General features: G+C 45.1%; 3 protein-coding genes across 3 annotated transcripts in view; 1 reads left to right on the top strand and 2 right to left on the bottom strand.

Moving 5' to 3' along the window:
• LOC118405030 lies at positions 1-8,942 on the top strand. The gene is made up of 7 exons (XM_035804430.1): positions 1-228; positions 1,792-1,917; positions 2,485-2,632; positions 5,060-5,276; positions 6,158-6,976; positions 7,391-7,562; positions 8,363-8,942. The coding sequence occupies exons 2-7, from the start codon at positions 1,836-1,838 to the stop codon at positions 8,545-8,547; spliced, it is 1,623 nt and encodes a 540-aa protein (XP_035660323.1). The 5' UTR covers positions 1-228; positions 1,792-1,835; the 3' UTR covers positions 8,548-8,942.
• A 179-nt stretch (positions 8,943-9,121) lies between these two features.
• LOC118405029 lies at positions 9,122-22,714 on the bottom strand. Its single transcript, XM_035804429.1, has 13 exons — positions 22,553-22,714; positions 21,957-22,095; positions 18,766-18,983; positions 17,936-18,082; positions 16,867-17,005; positions 15,725-15,830; positions 15,383-15,459; positions 14,081-15,277; positions 13,254-13,373; positions 12,084-12,212; positions 11,221-11,358; positions 10,388-10,672; positions 9,122-9,573 (listed from the first exon to the last, which is right to left on the bottom strand). The coding sequence occupies exons 1-13, from the start codon at positions 22,712-22,714 to the stop codon at positions 9,485-9,487; spliced, it is 2,946 nt and encodes a 981-aa protein (XP_035660322.1). The 3' UTR covers positions 9,122-9,484.
• Positions 22,715-24,602: 1,888 nt separating this feature from the next.
• Positions 24,603-26,489, bottom strand: part of LOC118405028 (atrial natriuretic peptide-converting enzyme-like) — a 9,357-nt gene continuing 7,470 nt past the window's right edge. Inside the window, exons 5-7 of the mRNA XM_035804428.1 lie at positions 25,970-26,086; positions 25,002-25,118; positions 24,603-24,613 (exon numbers count right to left, since the gene is read on the bottom strand). Of these exons, the coding sequence (XP_035660321.1) occupies positions 24,603-24,613; positions 25,002-25,118; positions 25,970-26,086 (245 nt within the window). The remainder of the gene's footprint in view (positions 24,614-25,001; positions 25,119-25,969; positions 26,087-26,489) is intronic.

The following is a 26,489-nucleotide window of genomic DNA, read 5'->3' as shown; positions in this document are numbered from 1 at the left end:
GTTAGATAGGGGGGCGACCTGTAAGTATAGATAGTTGTCTTCTGTTGTTGGTGGGTGCACTATGTACTGAGCACGGAGACTAGAGTTGGAGGAATCCCGGATGGAGGGTTAGAATCACACAACAACAGACCCATTACACCGAGGGAACTGTACGGGAAGGTGTCGAGGAGACGAGCCACTCGTTGGACAGAAGAAAGGGATTGTCGGGGAGGAAAGAGTACACCTACGGTAAGCTTACATGTATAACAGATGCCCAGGGCAAAGATTACGGCTTGGTGAGGATACTGCTGATACATTGTACAGTCAAAACTGTATTAGCAGCCACCTTTATGTGGTGACCATGTGGCCATAGTGGCCACTTTTTGTCGGTTCCTTGGATTTTTCACATTGGCCTAAGCATTAAGAAATAGTCCAAGGGGGGCGGGTGGCCTCTGGTCACGGTACATGGTTGACCATACAGCGGCCATATTGTCACCCTGCCCTGGGTTTAAAATCTTTTCATTTTCAAAACGAAATGGCCTAGCCCCGCAAAACAGTGTTGTGCGAAGTTTTTTTTTTTTAGTTCTTGAAAGGATGATATCATTTTTGTGGTAGCGGAAGGTACCACGTGCCTTGAACGTTAACTCAACGTTAATTGTTACGTTAGGGTGCAATTCTTTGTTGGCAAATTTACGACATTCTATGCGGCATGTAGCTTGTGTCATTTTATCTATGTTACCTTCTGGAAGCAAACACCATAATTAACTCACGTATTGTGTCCTACGGACCCTCTTTGTGATTTCGAGTGACCAGGTAGACCAGGCGTTTTTAATTATAATCTTAACAGCCATTAACTGTCACTTGTCCGCCAATTTAGACAAATCTGCCATAGGTGCATTCTAGCCTGGTGAAAAGTGTGACACTTACCAGGTGTTGAAACATTTAAGAGGGCCACAATCTAGGGCATGCTAACTTATTAGAGCAATTGCTATGACCGGTGCTGAGGTATCATCACCTTTTTACAAAAAACAATGAGCAACATAATCTTCGATACATCATTGACCATGGGTCTCAAACTTTAATGCCCCTCTTGTTAAGCATTATGTACATGCACATACATATTGACAGCCATGCTGTTTACTGATGACATATCGTAACATATAGTAGTTCATTTATAGGTCTGCATGGACCCTCGGGCCCTGATAGACAATTTTAGGCCAACGCAAGTGTTTATGCATGGCATCCTCTGCAGACTTCAAATTTAACGCTAGTTCATCTTTATCCGTGGGGTGACCTTTATCCGTTGTCTTTAAAAACAGCACATTTAGGAGTATCAAGTCTGCTGACAGTGGTTTCAAGTTTGCAATATTATCAAAATGTTCCGATTTGAAACCACCATCCGTCGACTTCATATCCTTAAATACGTTTTTCTGACAAACAACGAAAATAGGTTACTGTCGGATAAAGGTGAACCAGCGTTAATTACTGACTGCGAAAAAATGGGTAAAAACCAAGATGGCTAGATTTTCAAAATAGATAACGTTAACATAGACATTGAAACAAGAACTGAAATGATGAAACGTGGTATCACAGCCAACACGTATTTTATCGTCGTATTCAAGATGTGACCAAAGTGACACTAGTAAGTGCCTCGAATGTTTTTCCCATGCTCAAAACTTCTAATTACGAAGTAAATTTGCATTGAAAACATATCGAACGGCATTCAAAGTGTATTCTAACTACAGTGTATCCGTATTCTAGGGCATCCCAACATTATTCGAAACATTCTGATCTCATTCGAATTCACTGCAGGTCGCTACGAACAAGTGACCACAGTCAACAGCAGATCTCCCAAGATGGCGTCCTGTGCAGGTGACTGCGCATGCGTGGATCGAGACCTCCTGGTCGTCAAGGCGATCTTCTTCCTGTTTTATTCTGGTACGACTGAATTTGCATACTTCGATCATCTTCATTATTTACCCATTTTTAGGACATCGATGCCCAGGAAATAAAGGTATTGTCTTTTCAAGATACCTTGCGTGAGTCGTGAATGAGATAACTCCATGTGAATCTCTGTCTTGATGTGGATCGTTATGATATTGGGTCTGTTGGTAGGTGTTGACATCCCGAAAGAAAACACTGATAGTTTTGGTCCCTCTAGCGGATTTTAGAAGTACTGCAGCATTAATACAGCATTACAGGCCGAAACCCGCTGGTAGATGAATGGGAATTCTGACCTTTGCCCATTTGGTGCCTTCAGCTCCCTTGGCCTACTTGTTCATTGTCCCTTGAATTGTGTTATTGGAACGAATTTACCGCTGTCTGATGACACGCCCCCTTTTAAGGCCCAATCTATACACAGTTTTTACCGTCCTGTCACCAATGTTTCTTCTCACCCCGAATTTTTTTCTTTCTTCTTTTCTCTTACCCTGTCTCTCTCTCCTACCACACTTAACGCCTTCCATTCTGAGGGAGTGAAGTCTGCCATCTCTGATTGCCTTACAGGTACGTCATGTATCTACCCATACCTCACCGTGTACATGCAACAGCAGGGACTGCTTGCGTCTCAGATCGGCGTCATTAAGTCTGGCGGGAAATTCATATCCGTTTTTATCAGGCCAGCCCTCGGCAGCATTGCAGACATAACTGGAAGGTATGTCAACAAGAATAAGCACAGTCATGGTTCCGAGTACACATGTGCTGCGAAAGCAACTAGTACTCTGGGTAATATGTCAAAGGTAAAGCACTCTGACTTGTAAACGGCTCTCTTCTCAAATACTGTCCAGATTTGCATGACAATGTTCAGACGTGCTTTGTTTACTAGGGACCGTACGATATTTATCGGGGGGGGAGGGCTGGTGCGTTGGAAGTCCGACCAAAAAATTTTTTCATGGCCCTCCCCCCCATCTCAAAAAAATTTAACGTGACCCTCCCCCTCCACCCCCAAAAAATCAACATGGCCCTCCCCCCCGACAGGCATCATTAAAAGGGTACAAAAACAACCGATAAAATAATCTTAAAGTAATATAGATGTCAGGGCGTCCACCTGGTATAGCCAGTGTTCTTGCCAGGATTTTTTCACAGCGTCGGGGACAGGGGTCCGGGGGTATGCTCCCCCGGGGAAAATTTGGATTTTCAAACCCTCTAAAACAGAATTTCCTGCAATTTGAGAGGAAAATTATGCCCTTGAGATTGGATGCCGTTTGCCTTTTTCTACTCCCGTTATTCAGTAATCGACGTCCGCCCTTTCCTAAAAAATATGTTATAACTATGAATCAGCCGTCAGTGATCTGGCCCGGGTATTATTTGTCCAGTCATGTCTATATGAAAATTTTGGGTTATTGATGCTTCGAAACAGGGCTCTAGCCAGTGAGTTTGTCAGCCCATGGAAAAATCCTGCCAATTTTCTTCCGGCATTGAGTAAAAAATGTCTACCTCGTGCGATCGATGGTGCGTCCTCCCGCATCAAATACTAGTACTTTTTCCAGAGGATAGAATAACGACGCCATCACACCTTGTGTTTTTTTCTATTTTGCCCGATGATTTTACTCAAATTAATTAAATTGGTCGGGTTTTATACGGGCGGGCCGCGCCGTCATTTTCCAGGAGCGTGCGTTCGTTTCCTGCGACCTCAGGTAACCCCGTTTTCGGCGTGAAATATTTGGCTGGATTTCTTTTTTACATAGACCAAGAACGTTATACAAATGTACTAGTACATTATACGAAGGAGGGCGATCTGCTGCGTCTTTTGCAGTGATCAGTGCCAGTGTAGCCTTGAAGGAGTAGCCATAAAAGACGTCCCAACGTGCTGGGCGCTGCGATCGACCGTCCGTCTGGGGAGGGGGGCGTGCCGCGCCATGTGCCACGGAGTGCACAGCCGACTCGATCGACGCTTGACTACAATATTGCGGCCCCTTTTCTGCCGCAAATTTTGCCCTTTTGAAACAAAAGAAATGTTGTAAATAAAAAAATAAAGTTTATAGCTTTGGATTCTTCGCATAATTACCGCGCATCGTTGTTGAGGAAACCATTTAATAGTAAATTGTTGGGGATGAAACTTGCCAGGCGACACGGGCGGCTACCAATATATCTAAAACGTGCCGCGCTCCGCCCCAGTATAAATTGTAAAGGTAGGATTCCTTCTTATAAAGATAGATTTTTAAAAAGATTCCAGATACATTTTGTACACCTTTCTTTCAGATTTTTTGTGGACACACTCACCCGAGCCGAGTGCGTCTTTCCAGAAAAAATAAGTCCCAAGACGGAATGACGTATGCCTGGCGGGAACGCTGGTCCAGAGCAGTGCCACTTTTGGGGGGACTTAGGGGGGGCGAAGCCCGGAAGCTCTTGCATTTTAGTCTATTCAGAAGGCTTATTTTATCAGTTTTAGGGCCATGTCAAGATATCAAAACAAAAAAATAGTATAAACTATTCTTTCAAAAAAATTAACATGGCCCTCCCCCTATCTCAAAAAAATTAACATGGCCCTCCCCCCACCTCAAAAAAAATTGACATGGCCCTCCCCCCCTAACGCACCAGCCCTCCCCCCCTGATAAATATCGTACAGTCCCCTAGTGTCTCATGGGACTTCACCTTTGACATGTTACCCACAATTCCAGTCGCTGCACATGCGAACTTGGAATTATGAATGTGCATATACATCGAGTTAGAGCGTTGCCCTGAGATTATATATAAACTATTGGTTAAATGATGTGTTTCTTTCAAATTATAAAATCAGTGTCACAGGTCGGAGATTTTAGCAACTCTGTTTAGCAACTCTGTCGAATGCATTGCTCACATTTTCCAAACCGAGGCCCGGCCGGGCAGCTTTCGGGAACAAAAAGTATATGATATCAAAGACAACAAGACACACGTAAAGAAATTTAGCCATGAGCATCATTTGTGCATATACTTTGATAAACACTTTTATTTCTATTTTCTGCAAATGTCCCGGCCGGGCCCCGGTTTGTAAATGGGACCGTAGCATAAAAGTGCCCAATTCGAAGCGCCAATGTGGCAATATCTTCACATTGCCAACAAGAAGTGTGATTTTTAATGTTTTCACGTCTTCTGCGTCTAGGGCAAAAACTGTAGCTGTGTTGACGGTAGGAGTGGCTTCCGCTCTGCTCTTCTCAGTGTTGTTCATCCCGCCAGTACCCGCCCGGGAGCAGAGACACTTAGCGGAAGCGAACAGAAGCGACACAGGCGACACACAGTCTTGGTTCTCCCTCACCTTCTGGCTATTCTTTTGGATTCTGTTCGTCTCTCACGGCGTGCTGTGGGGCTCTGTTTTCCAGGTAAACTGCCCTGGGTTTGTTCTTATACGTACCAATACAGCTTTTGCAATTGCAACTGGATAGAATTTGGAAACCGCCATACGTTTCAGACAGCATCCATTGCTTTTCCTGTGGCTAGACAAGAGTCTAAAAATACCAGGTTTTCAAAGAAAACTCTGATTTGATATGGTAATTCTAATCTGATTCAACAGAAGATGAAGTCAGGGCAGCATAAAAGAAGAAGAAATTAAGCTCTTTGGTTTCGGTACAAGGAGTAATGTCATCTTTGCCTGACCAACAGGCAAAGATGACATGTGGGCTTGGAGGGCTAGACAGGAACCGGACCGGTACCTGAACTTTCTGTATCGCTACCCACCCCCAGTATACATTGTTATAGATAGATGGATATCAGACTGCTCATGAATAACGCGGCAGGATTAGGTCCCAACAGAGTTAATTCAAGTTATGGCGGCCATGTTGGATTTCCGGGGTCATCCGGGGTCATGGCACCAGAACGAGGCTGCAGGTGGTACAAGTTGGGCATTCTACTATATTGGCTGTATTGTATGGCATCGGATGTGGCCCCGACCGGGCTCCGAAGCCACAAATTTGCATCGGTGGACTGCCGGATACCGGTGGCACCCCTCGGTGTTCCCCACGGGTAGATCATGGTGTATATTTGTTACCAGGTCCCGGGTTCATTTTAGGTCCGAACTGAATTCAACCCAGAGTCCGACCTGGCCCCAAAAATAGCCAGGGAGCCACAAAGTGTCCCACGGGGCCACGTAGGGGTTCCGCCCGAAAGTGTAAAAAACATCCCGTAAAGTGCCCAGCAGAGCCCTTTTTTTCAATTGGACCTAAGCCTTAATACTGGTGACAAGACCATTGCCCTTGTCTTTCAGGTGGAGGCAGCAACGTATCAAATCATCAAGAAAAACCAAAGAGGTGAATTTGGACGACAGCGGCTATTTGGATCCGTGGGATACGCGCTTTTTGGTTTCCTGTCTGGCGTCGCCATGGATTTGTACACCCATCAGACGAGACCAGCGAACCCTGGGAACGGTACGAGTCCACACATCCCTGGGAAGGAGATTGACTATTCTGTGGCGTTCTACATGTTCCTGGCCTTCATGGTTTTATCTGTGGTTTGTTTACTGGCGTTAACAGACTGGAGCCCCGCCCGTAAGGGGCAGTCCAAAGGATTCCTGAAAAACTTGGGCAGACTGCTGTCTCAACATCATCTCATCATTGTCCTGTTTGCCGTTCTTCTCCTCGGTGCCTGTGACGGCGCGAGCGGTACCTTCCTGTTCCTCCATCTGAAGAACCTGGGTGCCAGCCAGACTGTCCTTGGTACATACCTGTTCGTCAAGAAAGCGGCGGAAATACCGATCTACGTCATTTCCGGCTGGATCATCAAGAAGCTCGGACACGAGGTGGTGATAGGAGGCGGTTTTATAGTCTACGGTCTCAGGTTTTTACTCTACTCGTTTGTGAGCAATCCGTGGTGGGCAGTAGCGATAGACACACTCAACAGCTACCAAGCGGTGACGACAGTAGCCATCACACAATATGCCAGCATCTCTGCCGGGGATGAGCTACAGACAGTCGCTCAAGCGATTGTGGCGACAACGTTCTTCTCAATTGGTGAGCTTTTTATTCTATTTCCGTCATTGAAGTACCTTCGTGAAAACGGAGTCATTATAATCAGTTGGCGTTTTTGTGTTGGTGCTTATCGTAGCTATCCTAAGCGCAGATGATAATAACTTATTAAGTGTTCTCTAGAAATGGGAAGAAGTTTGGGGTCATGGGGTCAGACTTTCAGGAAGTACAGGTCATAAGTTGATAGAGCCAGTCATTAATCATATAGCATAGTCTCCAAGCAGACCCGACGTTGCCTTAGAAATAGTATCAAAGCTGGCCAGGGACTCCGGTGCCCGTTTGACTCCCTTTGGCCGGCTATCTCCCTCTGGCCGGCTATACTCCTTTGCCAGCTTTGATACTATCTCTTTAGGCACCTTAGGGTCTGCTTGGAGACTAATTAATGAGGCACGACACAAAAGTAACGGGACAACGGAAGAGCCTACTAATTCATTAGGTCTGGGTTTTTTTTTCAAAGTTATGCCACAATTCCTTAGTCGCAAATGATTGTATCTACAGGGGATCCTCTGGGGGACCTGATCGGCGGCCAAGTATTTGACCTGTACGGCGCCGTGGTGCTGTTCAGGGCCTTCGCTGTGTCCTGTCTGATCGGATGCCTCCTGTTCTACCTGCTGTACGTGTGCAATGGGAAGAAAGAGAAGTCCACAGGTGAGAGATTTTCTTATGACATGCTTACAGCGTTGTTGATGTAACATTATACTGAAGATGAATTGCCTAAGTTTGTGGAACCGAGATCTAGAGGTCACAAGTGATTCCTGGCATCCCTGGCTTTATGAGGAAAAAAGAGAATTCTACAGGCGAGAGTATGCTGATTAGCAGTCTTTTTTTATTAGGCCACGCTGACTTAATTTCAACCGCACGCGCATCGATTTTCGCCTGTTCTCCAAAACAAAACTTTGACTACATGCAACCTAATAGCATCCCTGGTCCTTAAAATGGCCACATTGCATCTATCTTACAAAAACAGCACAAAACGAAACTGATTTTGTCAACAACAATACTGTAGAGCCTAATGGTGAAGTGATGTATTCGGATAGCTTTACAAAAAGCTACAGAGAAAACATTTTGCATTTTCGCGAAAATGTTGCCTTTCTAGTTGTGATAACATTTTTCTATCTACATTTTTGTTCTAAATATAAAGGACATTCGCAGAATCTGTGGAGACGTTATTGATAAATGTATTAAGTAGGTAGTTTCTACAACATTTTCCTTTCTATGTTCTTGTTCTCATAGAAGGTCGTCACTCTCAGAATCTGTGGAGACATTATAAACAAATGTATAAAGTAGATAGTTTTTATAACATTTTCCTATATACGCATTTGTTCTCAAAAAAGGACACTCGCAGAATCTCTGTGTACGTGGAAACCATGCTTGCATAAATTAGGTAGCTTTGTAACATGTCAGGTAGATTTTGTAACATTTTCCTATCCACGTTTTTGTTCTAATAGAAGGAGACTTGCATCCCGTGGAAGGAAACGACACGAAAGATAGTTTAGCGCCAAGCGGTGAGGATGTGACCAAGATGGCGGCCCTGGAACCGGGCGCGTTCCTCAGGGGAGGGAGTCTGAGCAACAGAGCTGGGGAAAACATCGGCCACATCAGCCTGGTCAGGCCACAGGATCAGTCGGAATGAATGAATGAAGGCTCTTCATTGATCGACAGTCAATACAACAATACTAGTCTATTCTAATGTCTATGGCTACAGGCACGTCGACGCAAATGTCTAGATCTATGGCTACAGGCACGTCGACGCAAATGTCTATGGCTACAGGCACGTGGACGCAAATGTCTATGGCTACAGGCACGTGTCTATGGCTACAGGCACGTGTCTATGGTTACAGGCACTTGTCTGACTACAGGCAAATGTCTGACTACAGGCACGTGGACGCAAATGGTCTATGGACAGAAGATACAAGTTTTCGTCTGTTGCAATACAACCTCTCTTATACTTCTCCATTCTCTCTCTCTTTCTCTATGGACACTACGCTAGGTATTTCTATTTTCAAGATCCTTTTGTTTTAGATATTGATCTTTTATGCTATTAAATATTAAATGTAGCGATTAACGATACTATGTAGTTAATGTTTCACAGAAGTACATCTTGTTTATTTTTTCATCTTGTTTATTTTGATAGTTACTATATTAGTTTATTTTCTTTTTCGTTTATTAGACGGCATGTGGCCTCTGTGCATCCAGCCTGAGGGCATGAACATGCATCAAAATTATTGATACTATTGTTATTATGGCTAAAAGTGATATACTAGTATATAACGCAATTAGAATCAGTAGTATAGCCATTAATTGAATATAGAAACAGGAAGATACCACATTGTATCCCCTGGCCAAAGGTTTTTTCCATTTTGTCTAAAGAAAATTAAAACTGAATTCTTTTTGGTAATGAAATACTTGGATATGACATCTCACAATATAAGTTACTTACATTCCTGTGTCTAAATACGACAGATTTTAAGAAACTCAATACCAGAAGTACGTTTATCTATATCTTAGGATATGTCAGTCACAAAATCGTTTTGCAAGAGCAACACAATCATCTGTGCGTAAACAGTTATTTAACGGTAGAAGATTTGAAGGCCCATGGCAGCAGCTGTCATCCAAAACGAGGCTCGGTTGAAGGCCCCACCACTCCCTGCATGGAATCCTGTAATTGCAGATGATAATAATTTTATTCCATAACAATTACTTGATATAAGACACAACGTATTATATTTTGACTACTTATTGCTTCAACTTAAGAAAGCTAGTACACTCTACAGAAGGCTAATCATAGGAATATCTTTTTAGTCTTTGGTGGACGTTCTTACACTCTACGCAGTTACCTTTGTAATGTCTTATACTGTAGGGATCATCACATGTGTAGATATAGCTGTTAATATTATACCATACCTACTGACTTGTCATACCTTTACATTTGTGCATACACCTCCAAGCATTGCAGATATAAGAGGGAGGAGGAGGAGAGAGAGAGACAGAGACTGAGAAAGACAGAGAGAGAGACAGAGAGAAACAATGAGGGAAACAAAGGGAAACGGAGAGAGAAACAGAGAGAGACAAACAGAGAGACATATATATATATATATATATAGAGAGAGAGAGAGAGAGACAGAGAGAGAGCGATAGAGAGAGAGAGACAGGCAGATAGAAACAAGGAGAAAGAGAGAAACAGAGAAAGAAAGAAATAGAGAGAGGGGGCAGAGAGAGAGAAGGGGAGAGAGAAAAAACAGAGAGAAACAAACATAGAATTTTAAAGTTGCCTTTAAAGTTGTAGAATTCGGATATTCCGACACTCCTTTTTGCGAAATGTATGGACTATTGTTTTGAGTTCTGCCCATTCACAAGTTTTTACAGCCAATTAGGTTCAGGTCCGGACCTGGACCTGATCCTCTGGACCTGGGCCGTACCTGTACCTGCTTTTTTTTGTACCGGTACCCACCCCTATACAGCCCCAACTATACCTGGCTGTCCATCAGACGGACCGCGGCCACTGCTCGGTTCTGCGACTGCTTCTTGACCGACAGTCGGTCCTTCCTCGGTCTCCACGTTGACCGTTGCTTCCTCATCAGTTTCCTGACCGATTTTCTCGACCATCCCCGCGGCCGCGGGGCCACACCCCTGCTCGTCCTCCCCTGTCAGACAGTCCGGGTGGCCGTCACAGATCAGGTGTTCCGGCACACACAGAGGGGTCGGGTCGCCGGGAAAACCGCAGGAAAATGTAAAGCAACTCTCTTCGACAACTCCACCTGTCAAGATCGATAGTAAAAACAAAAAGAGACAACTTTTCTTTGTCAAAAAGGCAAATAAAAGATGAATGAAATAGCCTTTATTCGATATAGCATATGAAAATTCTCTCAAAGAAAGGTAAAAGTATCATTGCCTTTTCTGAGCGGAAGGGACGGGGATAATTAATCCACTGTGTCTTGGGCATGGAATTTCAAAGTGGAGCCCTCTTTTCAGTACGTGTATCTTCAGGAATGCATCTTAACAACCCATTGTTTGCGACCCCAATATACACCACATCCAAAGCTAAAGACCAAGATGATAGAATGTACAGGACAAAATATACAAAAGACGGAAGTTCTGTTGCAGTACCAAGTGTATCCACAAGGAGGTCCAAATTTGAACTTAGCCTTTGTACGTCTTTCCCAGACGTTGAACTAAGAATACCTTTACAATCAACCCAGAGGCCTTCAAATAGACAAAGTGACACAAACACACACAAAGACGCATACAGAAAGACACGCTAAAAACAATGCCTCTTTCCTTATAAAGGTAGCAAAACGTTACTCACAGCTTTTCTCATCCTCCTCGCCCAGACAGTCGGCGGTTCCGTCACACATGAACACGTCTGGAACGCAGGACGCGTTGCCGTAGACGGACGGACAGTTGAAGTTGCAGGTGCCGAACCAGGCTTCCAGTGCCAATTCAACTGTATCAATGGATTCGTACAATCGTAAGCTATGGTCATTTTCAACAGTCACATATAGGTCACATGAGGAAGCCCGATCTTAAGCCTCGGGAAAGACCGGTGACGAGGTTAAATCACCGGGGTGGGCTTAGTTGGCTAGGCGGGGATAGAAGCTTATAGTGCCGATGAAGCCCGGTACGCAATCCCGCGAGAGACTTTCGACTACATTTGTAGGTTAATTCACGGTGTACGGGTGGGCTAAGTTGGCTAGGTGGGGATAGAAGCTTACAGTGCCGAGAAATCCCGGTACGCAACCCCGGGAGAGAATTTTGGCGAGGTTAAATCACCCGTGTGGGTTAGTGGGCTAAGTTGGCTAGGCGGAGATAGAAGCTTACAGTGCTCAGGAAGCCTGGTATGCAGCCCTGGGAGAGACTGGTGACGAGGTTAAATCACCGAGGTTGCCTATGTTTGCCAGGAGGAAATAGGACCTTACAGTAACGAGCAAGCCCTCGACTCACAGCCAAGGCCTAGGGAGAGACTTTCGTCGAGATTTCTTGAATGGCCGGTTGGGCTAAGTTGGTTAGGCGGGGATGGAAGTCTACAGCGCCGAGGAAGCACAACACACAGGCCCGGGAGAGACTAGTACTTGTGACGAACTCGAGGTTAAATCAGCGGATTGGGATAAGTTGGCCAGGCGGGGATAGAAGCTTACAGTGCCGAGGAAGCACAACCAGGTTGACACTTACCCTGTCTCGGATCTTCGTCTTCACCAAGTCCACAGTCCTCCTGCCCGTCCCCTAGCTGGTGTGGCGGGACACAAATCTCGGTAACGATGAAGGCCCCGGACAAGCACTTGAAAAAACACCCAATGGATGCTGCAAAAAAAAATCGAATGTGAATGTTTTGTTTGTTGTTGTTGTTGTTGTTGTGTGGTTTGATGTATTGTTGTGGTCGGGAACATGTGGAGACACCGGTGTCGCCTCTCCGAGGATGACCTGTACTGAACTGTGGTCTTGATATGTCTGTCCTGCCTATGAGTTTTCTTGCCTGCCTAATCAACCAACTTTGGACCCGGGCCAAACGTTCCCATCCTGCCAGTCTCCGCTTACACCATATTCCACCTCACAACCTGTCACTTCATATTCAAATAACTACAGACCCGCACCGAGACAAGCTCAGAGGTCAAAATAAATACCTCCGTCTCTGGAGGTAGAGTTCTAAAATGCCATACGTCATGATACCAATTCTGTCAATATGCATTGGACTGTTTAGGCTTAGGGCCCGATTGCACCAGTGTCCGTCAGGGATGTAGCCTTGCCGCGACCGGGCTCGCGCTCCGAAGCTACAAGTTTGTCCCGATGGGCTACCGGATACCGAGGGGTACTCCTTGATGTTCCCAACGGGTTGGTCACGGCGTCCATTTGTTACCGGGTCTCAGGTTCATTTTAAGTCCGACTTGAGTTCAACCAAAAATACCCCGGGAGCCAAAAGCTGCCACACGGGCCCCACATACGTGACATATAAGGATCAGGGGTCCCGTGTCTGGGGAGAGCCGTGCCCCGGTCACGTAAAAGAACCTGCCACATGTGCGTTGGTGCGATGTGAGCGGATCAAACCATTCCGGCCAAAATGGGGTAGGGAATTTCCCGAGCAGCCTCGTAACCCCTGCTTCGCCTATTGAGTCAGGGAAGTCAAGTTTGCCTAAGCTTGATGTTTCTGACTTCGGGAGAAGAGATGCTGCTACAGTTATCGCTATGGACCGCTCTTCATCTTCATGATGAGAGGCCTGATTTTTGAAAAAATCACGCCCGAAAATGCCAAAGATAGTCTGTGAGCTGCCCATCAGGGCACCTTTTTTAAAATTGGGACCTAAGCCTAAAGTAGTAGCCTAATGTAGCACCTGATCTGACGCTGACCTTTCTCATTGCTGCAACCTTGTTCGTCCTCTCCATCCAGGCAGTCTGCAGTGTTGTCACATATCCATCTCTTGGGGATGCACGGGTCACCTGACTCTGTCTCACACCGCAGAACGCATTCTGTCAATAGAACAACGAATAAATGAACGATGAGAACCTTTTTTTCACTTTAAAGGCGTACTGTACTCCAGAGGAGGGTATTATTTTCTCAAGAACCACATCTTTATGAACACAAAATCGACTAAACTTGTAGAAAATTAATCACTATCTGTAATTTGTCTGGAGAGTACTCAGGGGGTTGTTGCTTTATAATGCAATGACTGTCTTGTCCAAGTTCAATGTCAAGTGGCCGATGTCTTGGGATTCAGAAGATATTCTTAGCAGATCAAGAACACTCTCCCCTGGAGTACAGTGTGCCTTTAATTGAAAATAGAATACACCAGTACATTACATACTAGTAAAACAATGATAGCCATGGATAAGTGAACGGGAGAATTTATAATCACAGTCACAGAGAAAATGAAATAGTTCTCGAATAGTTGGTTACTAGGAGACCCCGGTTTAAATGCTGGGAAAGGTATCTCCATTGGTGAAGCCTCGTCTTTTGGAAGAGACGTAAAATAGGGATACCGTTTTTGAGGAGGTGCCTCAAGCACGTAGAAGGGAAAGGGCTAGTAACACCTCCCTGTAAAAATATACTCTGCTACTGAAAAAGCAAGGAAACGTTATGTACTATTTGCCACTAGGCCCTACAAAGTTAGGTTCACAAAACAAATAGTCTTCGAAACCAAATCTCTATTGGGAGAAGGCAGATGTGGCCGACTTACCCATTTCTTCACAGTTTTGTTCGTCCTTTCTGTTTGAGCAGTCATATATGCCGTCGCAAGCCTGGATGTAGTGGTACTTTTCAGTCGTTCCCTCTGACTCCAAAAAGCCACCGGAGATTCCGGATTCGGCGGAGAGACCGGGTGCGGATTCAAAGCCACCAGGGAGACCGGGTGCGGACTCAAAGCCACCGGAAAGACCGGGTGCGGACTCAAAGCCACCGGAGAGACCGGGTGCGGACTCAATATCACCGGAGAGACCGGGTGCGGACTCAAAGCCGCCGGAGAGACCGGGTGCGGACTCAAAGCCACCGGAAAGACCGGGTGCGGACTCAATATCACCGGAGAGACCGGGTGCGGACTCAAAGCCGCCGGAGAGACCGGGTGCGGACTCAAAGCCACCGGACAGACCGGGTGCGGACTCAAAGCCACCGGACAGACCGGGTGCGGACTCAAAGCCACCGGAAAGACCGGGTGCGGATTCAAAGCCACCGGAAAGACCGGGTGCGGACTCAAAGCCACCGGAGAGACCGGGTGCGGACTCAAAGCCACCGGAGAGACCGGATGAGGACTCAAAACCACCGGAGAGACCGGGTGCGGATTCAAAGCCGCCGGAAAGACCAGGTTCGGACTCAAAGCCACCGGAAAGACTGGGTGCGGATTCAAAGCCACCGGAGAGACCGGGTGCGGACTCAAAGCCACCGGAGAGACCGGGTGCGGACTCAAAGCCACCGGAGAGACCGGGTGCGGACTCAAATCCATCAGGGAGACCGGGTGCGGACTCAAAGCCACCGGAGAGACCGGGTGCGGACTCAAAGCCACCGGAGAGACCGGATGCGGACTCAAGGCCACCGGAGAGACCGGGTGCGGACTCAAAGCCATCAGGGAGACCGGGTGCGGACTCAAAGCCACCGGAGAGACCGGGTGCGGACTCAAAGCCACCGGAGAGACCGGGTGCGGACTCAAAGCCACCGGAGAGACCGGGTGCGGACTCAAAGCCACCGGAGAGACCGGGTGCGGACTCAAAGCCACCGGGGAGACCGGGCCACGCCGCCGGAGAGACCCGGTTCGGATCCGGGTCTAATGTCGACTGGACCCGGACGATCGAATTCGAAGTCCTCAAGGGCATATTGACATTGGTTGAACTGGTTGTCGATTTCTGCAAAGACGGGTAAAAAATAACGTTCAGAATTTGATTCACTGTTATTTAAAATTCAATGTTTCTCATGTCTTATATTCAGACAGTTCTGATTAGGAGCAGTGACATTAATATATTTATCGATCATGAAAGATTAATAATCTTACCCGAACACTCGAGCTCATCAAATTTGAGTGTTGATTCCGTTCCGCACGTTGCTTGTAGTATTTCCTCACAAATAGGCCTGAAATGCATTTACAGATGTCGCCTTTGACTTTCAGTTCATGAAAAAGGGTATATACCCTATAGCATTTTTAAGTTTGCTAATCTACTGTGTCTAGGACACTGTATTAGAGGACAAAGCCCAACCCCCTGCTTTACCAAGTGCTTTTACCAACTTTCCAACCAAGACTAAGTACACAACCGCACCAGCAAATGTTTATAACGTTCACCCTTTAGACTACTATCAATACCGATTTATTAAAATGATGTGGAAAATATTGATTTACTTGTCTTCATACTGGAACTGGCGTGGTACGCATCGCCCAAGTACCAAACAGAGTCGTCCCTTTGCTTGGCACCTCCCATCACAGAACACCTCCTGGGCCGCACACCCTAAGTGGAAAGGTAAAAGAATACAAAATGTCACCTACCTGTCCTTGGTGCTGAACATCATCTACACACAGGTAAACAAATCTGTCATTGTTTCTGAACACCATCCCCTCACAGGTAAACACACCGGCCCGTGGTGCTGAACACTATACACATACAGGTAAACAATCGGTCCCTGATGCTGAATACCATCTACACACAGGTAAACACACCTGTCCCTGATGCTGAACACCATCTACACATTGGTGTTATACCTGTCCTTGGTGCTAAAAACCATCAACATGAACGCCATCCACACACTAGTAAATACATCTGACCTTGGTGCTGAACGCCATCCACACACAGGTAAATGCATTTGTCCTTGGTGATAAACACCATCCACACACACAGGTAAATACATCTGTCCTTAGTGCTGAACACCATCCATACGCAGGTAAATACATCTGTCCTTGGTGCTGAACACCATCCACACAACAGGTTAACACACCTGTCGCTTATGTTGAACGTCATCCAAACAGAGGTAAACACATCTGTCCCTGGTGCTGAAAACCATCCACATACAGGAAAACACACCTTGTCCTTGGTGCTGAACACCATCCCCACACAGACAAACACACCTTGTCCTTGGTGCTGAACACCATCCACACACAGGTAAACACATCTGCCATTGGTGCTGAACACCATCCACAAAAAGGCAAACACACCTGTCCTTGATGCTGAACACCATACACACACACAGGTAAACATGACTGTCTCTAGTGCTGAACACCGTCCACACACAGGTAAACACATCTGTCCTTGGTGCTAAACACTATCCCCACACAGACAAACACACCTGTCCACATGGTGCTGAACGCCATTCACACACAGGTAAACACACCTGACCTTGGTGCTGAACACCACCCACACACAGGTAAACAAACCTGTCTTTGGTGCTAAACACCATCCACCACATACAGGCATATACACACAGGCAAATATAGCGAGAACTTCAACAGCAACAGATATAAGGGAAATAGAAAACTGGTTGGTATTTTACCTTGCATGACCAATACCTCTGCTCGAAGTGCGATTTGGTTGTGGAATGTTATTGGGATGAAGCGAGTATAGAGTGCAAATACTGGGTTGTCCAGAATATTGCGTGCATAGCGATAGTTGTCTGTGTTGCCTTGGAACACCTGAAAGGAGAAAATGCATCCAGTTATTGTACAAATGTAGGGATGTCCCTGTAGCTCAACTGGTAGCAGCCTCACTAGTATTGGCAATCTGTGAACAGGAAATTAGTATTTCGTATTTCGAATGTCACCACACCTAACGTTGTGTTATTTTGCTTTAAGAACAATGTCAAAGATGATGTAATAGACGGATTCTGTCGCCCCGTCGAACTCAAATGCAACATGAAGATGTAAATATTTGACGGACATGAAGATACCCTCTCATTGGTCGAACTGCCAATTGCCATGCTATCATTGGTCGAACTGCTAATTGTGATTGACAGTCGGGATCGTTCTATAGCTAGCTGAAGCACAGGGCAACACATTGTATCCTAAAATGCTGTCTCAAAATTGCCAAGTACCAAACATGCCGATGCTACATTGTTGCTGTAGCTTGTAATAATCTATTTGTTATCATTTCTATTATCTTCCAACTGATGTTGTGACGTACACCGTCGCAGATGGCACCTTTTTGGACACATCCTACGTATGCCTCAGTCATCACCTGCCCAAAAGGCACTCAACATCGATTTCAGCAAGAAACTGACACTTAGATTGGGTAGGCCCCGCGAAGGCCTTTTAGACTGCCTGATTGACGATGTGAAACTGTACTGAAATAAGAATGTCAAGATGGCACCCTATATACTGAAATGGCTGCGGGACCAGGCAGCGGACAAGGCACAGTGGAATGGGATGTACAGGAACATTAATGAGGAAACACACTGATTTGGTGTGCCGATGGCAGTTTAAATCAATAAGAACTGTACATTCGCACCTAAGACCAGTATATATTATGATGTTACAAGACAAAGTCGTGAATTTTTCGAAAAAAGGAGTTAGGAATACGTAACGATTTTGACTCCCAACATTTACGTGGCGATTAGTTTAACTGACCTTCGCTTCGCCATCACTGTTTTTGTATGTTGTCCATATTTGGCCGTCCATACTGAACTCTAACCTATATGACGTCACCCAGGCGTCCATGTTGTAAGCCCCCTGTGTGATGACGCCGGCCACTCGGTACAACACGCCATGGGTGATCTAGAAGGGTAGAAGAAACCCTGCTTAGCTATCTGTACATCGGCATTAGATGGTCATCGATACAGTCATGTAGGTGGAAGACACAAAATAAGACAGAGAGAGAGAGAGAGAGAGAGAGAGGCACACAGAGAGACACACATACAACGCACACGCACGCATAGACTCATTAATACACACAGACAAGCACAGGGAGGGAACAATATAGAGACACACACTTAGACATAAAAAATTATTTGTACACACACACTGAGAGATAGAGAGAAATCAATCTAAGGAGAGAAACAGGGAGTGACACACACTCACACACAGAAAGAGAGAGAGAGAAAGAAACATATAGAAATGTACAGTACTGGCACAGAGAGGGGGCACGCACACAGACATGCACATTCACATTCGCATGTAGACATAAACACTCACCCACACAGACACACACACAGGCACACACACATACACGCACTGGCACACACATACATAAATATACACCCACAGACATAGACACACACTCACACACACTCAGACACACGCACACATAGACATAGAAACACATACACCTACACATACACACACACACACACACACACACACACACACACACACACACACACATAGATAGAAATGTACAAACACGCACACGCACAAAAATAGTTCTATACCTCACTGGAAAAATGACAATCATAACGTACCTGCAACCAATGTTCACCGCGCGTGTGATTACCCGGAGACCAGCAGGCTCCCTGTTGCTGACCCCTCCCGTTGTTCAGACGTGCCTGGTGCGGGTAGAACGCATCAACACGCGAAGAGGCGCTGTAGTCAGGAACCCGCTTGAACATCCGGGGATGTAAGGGATCCGGGTCCACCACCAAAGAAGAGTATTCTCCCCGCTGTAACCAAGTGTCTTCGTCTGAAAACCATAACATTATTCAATAAAGCAGTTTTAGCATCAGTTTGATGTTGCAGATCTTAGACAGAGGATTTGAAACTGTCGCATTGAGACTTATGATGAATCCAAACGAACAAAGATAGAAAAATGTGTCTCCTCCTTGTAAACCTTACACACCAACGTTTTCTTTATGCCCTATGAGTTACATAAAGAAGATAAAGATTTGTAGGGCATGTATGGCGCCTATCCGACAAAAGAACAACAAAAACAGCTATGTCATGGGCTCCTAATGGCACCCGCCCCAGGGGCAGGCCAAAAACTACACTAAGACGGACAATCTTAGATGATGGAAGGAAAATGGGTCTAAACAAGTACAGTCAAAACTGCCCAAGACGACCACCCGGGGGACCGGAAAAAAGCGGTCGATTTGGACAGGTGGTCGCTGAGAAGAGTATCGACTCAAAACATGCCTGATGCAAAGTATAAATGGTTTCCTTTGTGTTAAATGCCAAATAGCCAGCACACTGCACGCATGCAAAGAAGCGAGGTCTTTAATGTCAAATACAACACGCACACTGTAAATTGTAAATTTAACCCCAAGCTATTATGGAGCTTTTATACGATACGGTATTTTAAAGCTCAATATTTGTACACTAACGTTTTAGATATATATAGACAGTAAGGGAACTTTGATGCTGTCAGTTACCAGACAAGCCTTCATGCGTCGCTGTGTTCTTGATCGCCGTATCTGAAATAACTACGGTGCACCTTTCGAATTCGATGCCCGGTACGTCCCGATAGCGTACTTACCCACGGGTGACTGTACTGTACAGTTGGACAAAAGCACTCACAGATATTTCTTAAAAAGGTATGAGCTACACAGATCGTTCTTAAAAAAAGTATGAGGCTATATACGTTTCAATTCAGCATTCGTTCACTTAATAATGATATAGATTTTTTTTAAAAACTTCCGTAACAACTAAATTTCGATTTTCTTACAACGAAATTTCCTCCCATATTACAGTAGAATGCCCCATCGACCCACCCATTGATGACCGCCGCCATCTTTATTCTAAACATAACATCGGCAGTCAGAATCCGACGCAAATTGGCCAATTTCGGCACAAAATCGCGCTAGTTATCATCAAAAATCGATGAAGACCTCGATTTTGAAAATTATGCGGTTGTTATGGGTCCCAATTTGGGCCGGTCGTGGTCGCGCTGGCCAGGTGGTCGTTGAGAAAAGGTCGCTTCATGCTTACGCCCATGGGAAAAAAATCGGGACCGAGAAAAAGTGGTCGAAATGGCCAGGTGGTCGCTGAGAAGAGGTGGTCGCTCGGGCAGGTTTGACTGTACATGGAAAGCATGGCAGTGGCTGCTCAAGACCGCACCCTTTGGAGAAAGTATGCTCGACGAGTCGACCAATGCAATAGTGTTGCGGGAGCGTCTAAGGTCTAAGGTAAGGTCTATGAGTTATTATGGATAAATATAACTGTCACTGTGTTTGTTGTCGCTACCCTCGACAGAGGGCAACTTTTCTAAGTTCTTGTTTAAGCCATTGAACTGGACCATATGACTGTCACCATATCTATGGATGCTGCTAAAATAACAGTTTCGATTACATGGTGAAGTATGTAGCAGGACAGACCTTTGGGGGAGGCTTGTCACCATATACATGTAACGCTAGTTCACCTTTATTCGTAGGGTAACCTTTATCCGTTGTACTCAATACCAGGGTATTTCGGGATATCAAGTCGACTGACGGTGGTCTCAAACTAAAATATGTTGAACAAAAAAGCAATTTGAAACCACCGTCCATCTACGTGATACCCCTAAATATCCTGCTTCTTAGGTACAACGGAATTAGGTTACCCCGCGAATAAAGGTGAACTGGTGTTATATGAAAGAGTAAGAGTAGTAGTTTGTTAGGGCTAGACAATCTGAGTGTAAACATTGTGCATTTGCTACCAAGTGTTAAACGCTGTCTAGTTGTTATTTTGGGTTACATTTTTTTTTTTAATTTTTATGTTGCTTTCTGAAAGACAAGGACAATGTGGCACTTAACTCTTTTATGTGACTTACGTTAATAGTGCCACATAAAAAGTACGGACAGAAGGTAAAGGTAGTATTCAATGAAAGACCTTTATTGTACATTCATGCCTGGACGGGCTAGGTACAGGTCACTGATAACAGACATGACTGATAACAGAATAACAAACATATGAAAAAAACCCAAAAACAACAGGATACAATTTAACTAGTTGAAGGTACTAAGCTAACAGGATGGTCGACATCTTCTCGCTTCTTTGTACAGGTGTAGATATAAGAACATATAATGTTTGATATACAGGGTTTGTCTAGGCGCATCAAAAATAGAAATTTATCCGTTGCATTAAGATGTTCAAAATATGGGAACTCTTTTCTGATATATTCATAAAGCACAATCCGTTCATTATGGTACAATTTACAGTGTAAAATAAAATGCTGTTCATCTTCTACATGTTGTAGATCACAAAATTGGCAGACTCTATGCTGCAGAGGGGTGCGGTTGTGCCTTCCAGTTTCGATATGTAACTTGTGGCAACTAATCCGGAGTTTAGTGACAGCTACTCTGTGCTGTATGTTTTTCACCATCAGATATTCTTCTTCTTTATAAATAGTCTTGAATAATCTATAGGTTCGTAATTTGTTGCCGAAAGATTTGTCCCGGTTGTCATTGTGTATTTCGGTTCTAAATGTTTGAATGTAAATATCCTTTAATCGTTGGCTGATTCTTTACCTCCCCGGCCGAAATCATGTACCCATCTCCACACCTGGGTGAAGTGAGAAAGGTCGTGTAAATATTAAAGAGCCTTTCCCAAGGGCACAACGTCGGGGGCATGGTGAGCATTGGACCTTGGACCTCTGGATTCCGATCCGAACGCTCTACCAGTTATGCCACACACGAAGCCAAAAGATTGGTAAGATTTGTACGAGAGGCTACTGTGAACTGACCGTTTGTGACGTACACCTCCATTCTCAGGGCACCCCAGCCTCGGTAACCGGTGGGGTACAGCCGGATGTAGCGTGACGTCACAGGGTGATCCAGGGGACGGCTCACCTGGTTGTATGGGTCTCTGTTTCCTTGAAACACCTGTAGAAAAGGTAGAAATACAGGTAAAGAGAGAATTCAGGCAATTATGTGGGATCTTTTTTATCAAGTCATCCCATGGGACTGAAGTATCATTTTAGCCTTGTCTCTCTCTCACACACTTTCTCTCTATCTTTCCTTCTCTCACTCTCCCATTCTCTGTATGTGTGTGTGTGTGTCTAGATCTCTGTGCTTGTGTGTGTCTGCGCATATGTGTGTCTGCGTATACGTGTATGTGTGTTTGTTCATGTCTGTGTGTATATATGTGTATGTGTGTAGGTATATATGTATGAATGCGTCTCTCTCTCTCTCTCTCTTTCTTTTGATTTGCATGCGCGCGTGTGTGTGCATGTGCATGCGTGTGCGTATACGTGCGTGTGGGTAATGCGCGTGAGTTTTTTTTCTGCCCTACAAATACTGCAGGTTCTACCGTAGATGAGTGAAGATGAAGCCGTCATACCTGTACGTCACCGCCGCTGTCTCCGTACGGCGTCCACGCCACGCCGTCCATACTGAAGGCCAGAGTGAATGACGTCACCCAACTGTCCATCATCCTGGCAAAGCCCCCTCCACTGATGACCACCCCGGTCACATTGGCCGTCTTACCGAAGTAGATCTGCATTGTATAAAAAGACGTTAAGGCAAACGTCACATTTCCAAACCGGGGCCCCGTCAGGCAGCTTTCGTGAACGACAAGTATGATGCAAAAGGTACCAAACTACACAAGAGGTGAAGAGAATATTGGTTTCGGGCAAAATTTGTGCATAATTTTACATATACATTTCCATTTTTCGTTTCCACAAAGCGCCTGGCCGGGGCTCGGTTTGGGAATGTGACGCCAGTCTAAATGGGATGGGCTAGAATAAAACTTGCTATTGAAAAACAAAAAAAAAAAACACACACACACACCTTGCTACTGGAACAGCAAGGATATTTTCCACTACGCACTACAATGGTCTGAACAAACGAAATGATCCATGCAGCTTGAGATAAAAATACTCGCATTGCAGCATAGCGAAGAAGGCAACATTTTCGACAAAACGCAGGACTTCTCCCTCCCTGCAATTTGCCTTTTATCGAGCTACTCTCATACATACTGCACCGTTAGGCTCGCCACTGAGGCGTCACCAAAGCTATAGGCTCACCCCTGAGGCGTCACCAAAACTGACAGAACTAAAGGAGAAAGAAATGAGAGAAGGACACGGCAGCAAAAACAATATGTTTCCCCAACAGGAAAACATATTGTTTTTGCTGGTATGTCTTTCTTCTTTCGTTCTGCTTTTCTTCTGTCATTTTTTGATGACGCCTCAGGAGCGAGGCTATAGCTTTGAAGATAGGAAAACATAATATTAAAGGACATTAAAAACCTGAATCCACTGATCATCAGTTAAGTTCGGCACCCAGCAGGAGTATGTATTCGGGCCGGAGTACCGAGCGAGGAACGCCGCGAATTTCGACTTGAACTCCGACGAGGCGGTGACGAACACATCCGGGATGTAGCGACTCGTCATGCCGACTGGGAACCCGAGGGGAGCGGGGTCTGTCAGGGGGAAATACACGCGTTAATACTCTATATATCAGTTCAGTTCAGTTCACCTTTATTTATACTGGTTAGCCCTATCGGCCAACATGTAGGCCGTTCTTCCTAGACGACCTTCCTAGAGGATCATCGCAACTGTTAAGTCCGATAGACTTCATCCCCCTACACATTGTATTGGAAGTCGCAGAAACACACACAAGGCAAACATAAACAGATAGAGACACACAAACACAGAAGAAGAAAGTAATGTTACCGCCGGTACACATAAAAGATTGCGCACTCATTCATACACACACACACAAACACACAGACACACACACGTACGCACGCACGCACAAGAACACGCACACGCGCAAACGCACACACGCACGGACACATACGCACACACGCACAAGCGCACACACGCACAAACACACACACACACACACGCGCGCGCACACACGCACGCACACACACACACACACACACACACACACACACACAAACACACAAACACACACAAACATAACGACCACGAAGATGACATAATTACATCCACAGTCCATTTCATCCTCCCCTCCGCTGCAGTCTTCACGCCTGTTACAGACCTGTGCCTGAGAGATGCAGGTACCGTCATGGCAGGGAAACTGGCGAACTCCGCACCCTGCATGGACACAGCATCTTAGTACTTTGATTTTGTTCCACAAAACATTATAACCTCTTCACTGCATCCTCCTACGCAGGGGCATCCAGCAGCGAAACCGCCTGTCTGGATGTACCCTGCTCTTTCAACCGTCACCCTTAGTTCCTGACCGCCCTGCTTGTAAATATTGATGAGCTTACCCTGATATGCGAGACCTCTTTTGAAAATTGAAAGGCCTATTCTCTGATTGGCTGACAGTTGGGATATTTTTTGGGGGGTACATCCAGGCAGGTGGTTTCGCTATTGGATGTCCGTGCGTAGGAGGATGCTTTACTGTTGACCGAAGAGCTACTCTTCCACTGGCCGTGACAAAGAACACAGACCATATGTATGGATACTATAGGGGGATTCACTTTTTTTAACAAGCACCATGAACTAGCCCCCATAGCAGGCTTTCTGGGGCCTTTTTTTGGCTCATAATACACTTTTGCTGGCCATTTCTATTTGTACTCAGTCGCTGATTGCTGCCAATGCTGGCGTTTTCTGATTGCCGGCCTTCGAAAGGAGGAGAAAACGCCAGCAATCAGCGACCGAGTCCAAATAGAAATGGCCAGCAAAAGTGTATTATGAGCCAAAAAAAGGCCTCAAAAAGCCTGCTATGGAGGCTAACCATGAACCACGTCATGTAATCCATGTAATAAGATCAAAATGGCCTAAAGATCGTTCCCAAAATGAAGCTATTCCCACCTCCAATGGTACAGTTCCTCTCGTCTTCCCCGTCCGGACAGTTATCAGTCTCGTCACAGAGAAGGTGAGAAGATATGCAGGCGCCATCACACTCGAACTGGATACGGTTACAGGGTGCTGCAAGTAACGAATGAATGAATGAAGACCTTTATTGCACATTTTTGCCCCACTGGGCTAAGTACAGGTCACACGGTAAGAATCACATATATGTAACAATGGAAACAATCATACACACATATATATATGTAGATGTGCGTCTAATCTATTCTAGGACATTCGACTTCCTCTCGCTTCTTGGTAATTGTATAAATGTAGCTAGCTGTCAGGAATATAAATTTCTCTTTACTATTCAAGTATCTAAAGTGGGGATATTTACTTAACACATAGTCAAATAAAATGAGGTTAATCGCTATCATACAAAGGACAATCCATAGTAAAATGTACTTCGTCTTCTACTTTCCCTAAACTATAAAATTGGCATATTCTTTGTTCTAGAGGGGTGTGGTTATGTTTTCCTGATTCGATTCGTGATTTGTGGCAACTGATTCTTAGTTTTGTGATGGTAGATCTGTGTCGTACATTGGCAATTTAAGATATTCTTCTTCTTTATAAGATTGTTTTAATAGTCTGTTTGTTCGTACTTTGTTTTTCGCAATAGAGGACATGTCCGTGGTTCATTAGAGGTTAAGCTTGATTTGCGTTAGATAGATAACGCTACATGTATGGATAGATAGAGTGACAGATAGAGAACTAGAAAGGTAGAAAAATAGAGAGATTGGTAGAGATATACAAAGATCGATTGGTAGATGTAGATAGATACACGGGGATAAAGAGAGAGAGAGAGAGAGAGAGAGAGAGAGAGAGAGTAACATCAAAACCAATACTTCACTCACTTTGGTTGAAGATATATATAACGTTACAACAGATTGACACTTAAGCTTGATGAACGTTAACTCATGACAACTTACGCTGGCAGTCCGTCTCGTCCTCCCCGTAGGAACAGTCCATATCTCCGTCACATACTGAGGCCGGGTCGATACAGTCACCATCGGCACATTCCCACAGCTGTCGAGCACTACAAGACACTGGGGACAAAAGGATTATAAAAGAATTAAAATCCAACATCTTTTGGTGTGTAGGTGGTGCCCATCAACTTTTCTGTAGTCCTTGGGTCACATAGTTACAGATTGGAGATATTGGCGTGTTCATCCTAATGCGACCTTTGACATGTCTGATGCAAAGAACTCCTTTGATGTACCAATCTACATGGCGAATAAAATATCAATGCGCGAACCTTATATGGCATATTGCCAACACCAAAAAAGATTGTTTCGTGCAAGTTTGCTGAACTTAATTTTTGTCCCTTGTCTTATGGCATGACTTGTTGTGGCAGCTGTAGTACAGTGACTGTCGTAGGCATGTCGTACAAATTGAAGCCGAATAACAAGACTATATTGGCAATAAAATGTGTAAATCCATGGCAGTTCC

The sequence above is a fragment of the Branchiostoma floridae genome, chromosome 17 (genome assembly GCF_000003815.2).
Source record: "Branchiostoma floridae strain S238N-H82 chromosome 17, Bfl_VNyyK, whole genome shotgun sequence".
Taxonomy (NCBI): Eukaryota; Metazoa; Chordata; class Leptocardii; order Amphioxiformes; family Branchiostomatidae; genus Branchiostoma; species Branchiostoma floridae.
Note: the sequence above shows the minus strand (reverse complement) of the source record. Positions and strands in the feature narration are given on the sequence as shown.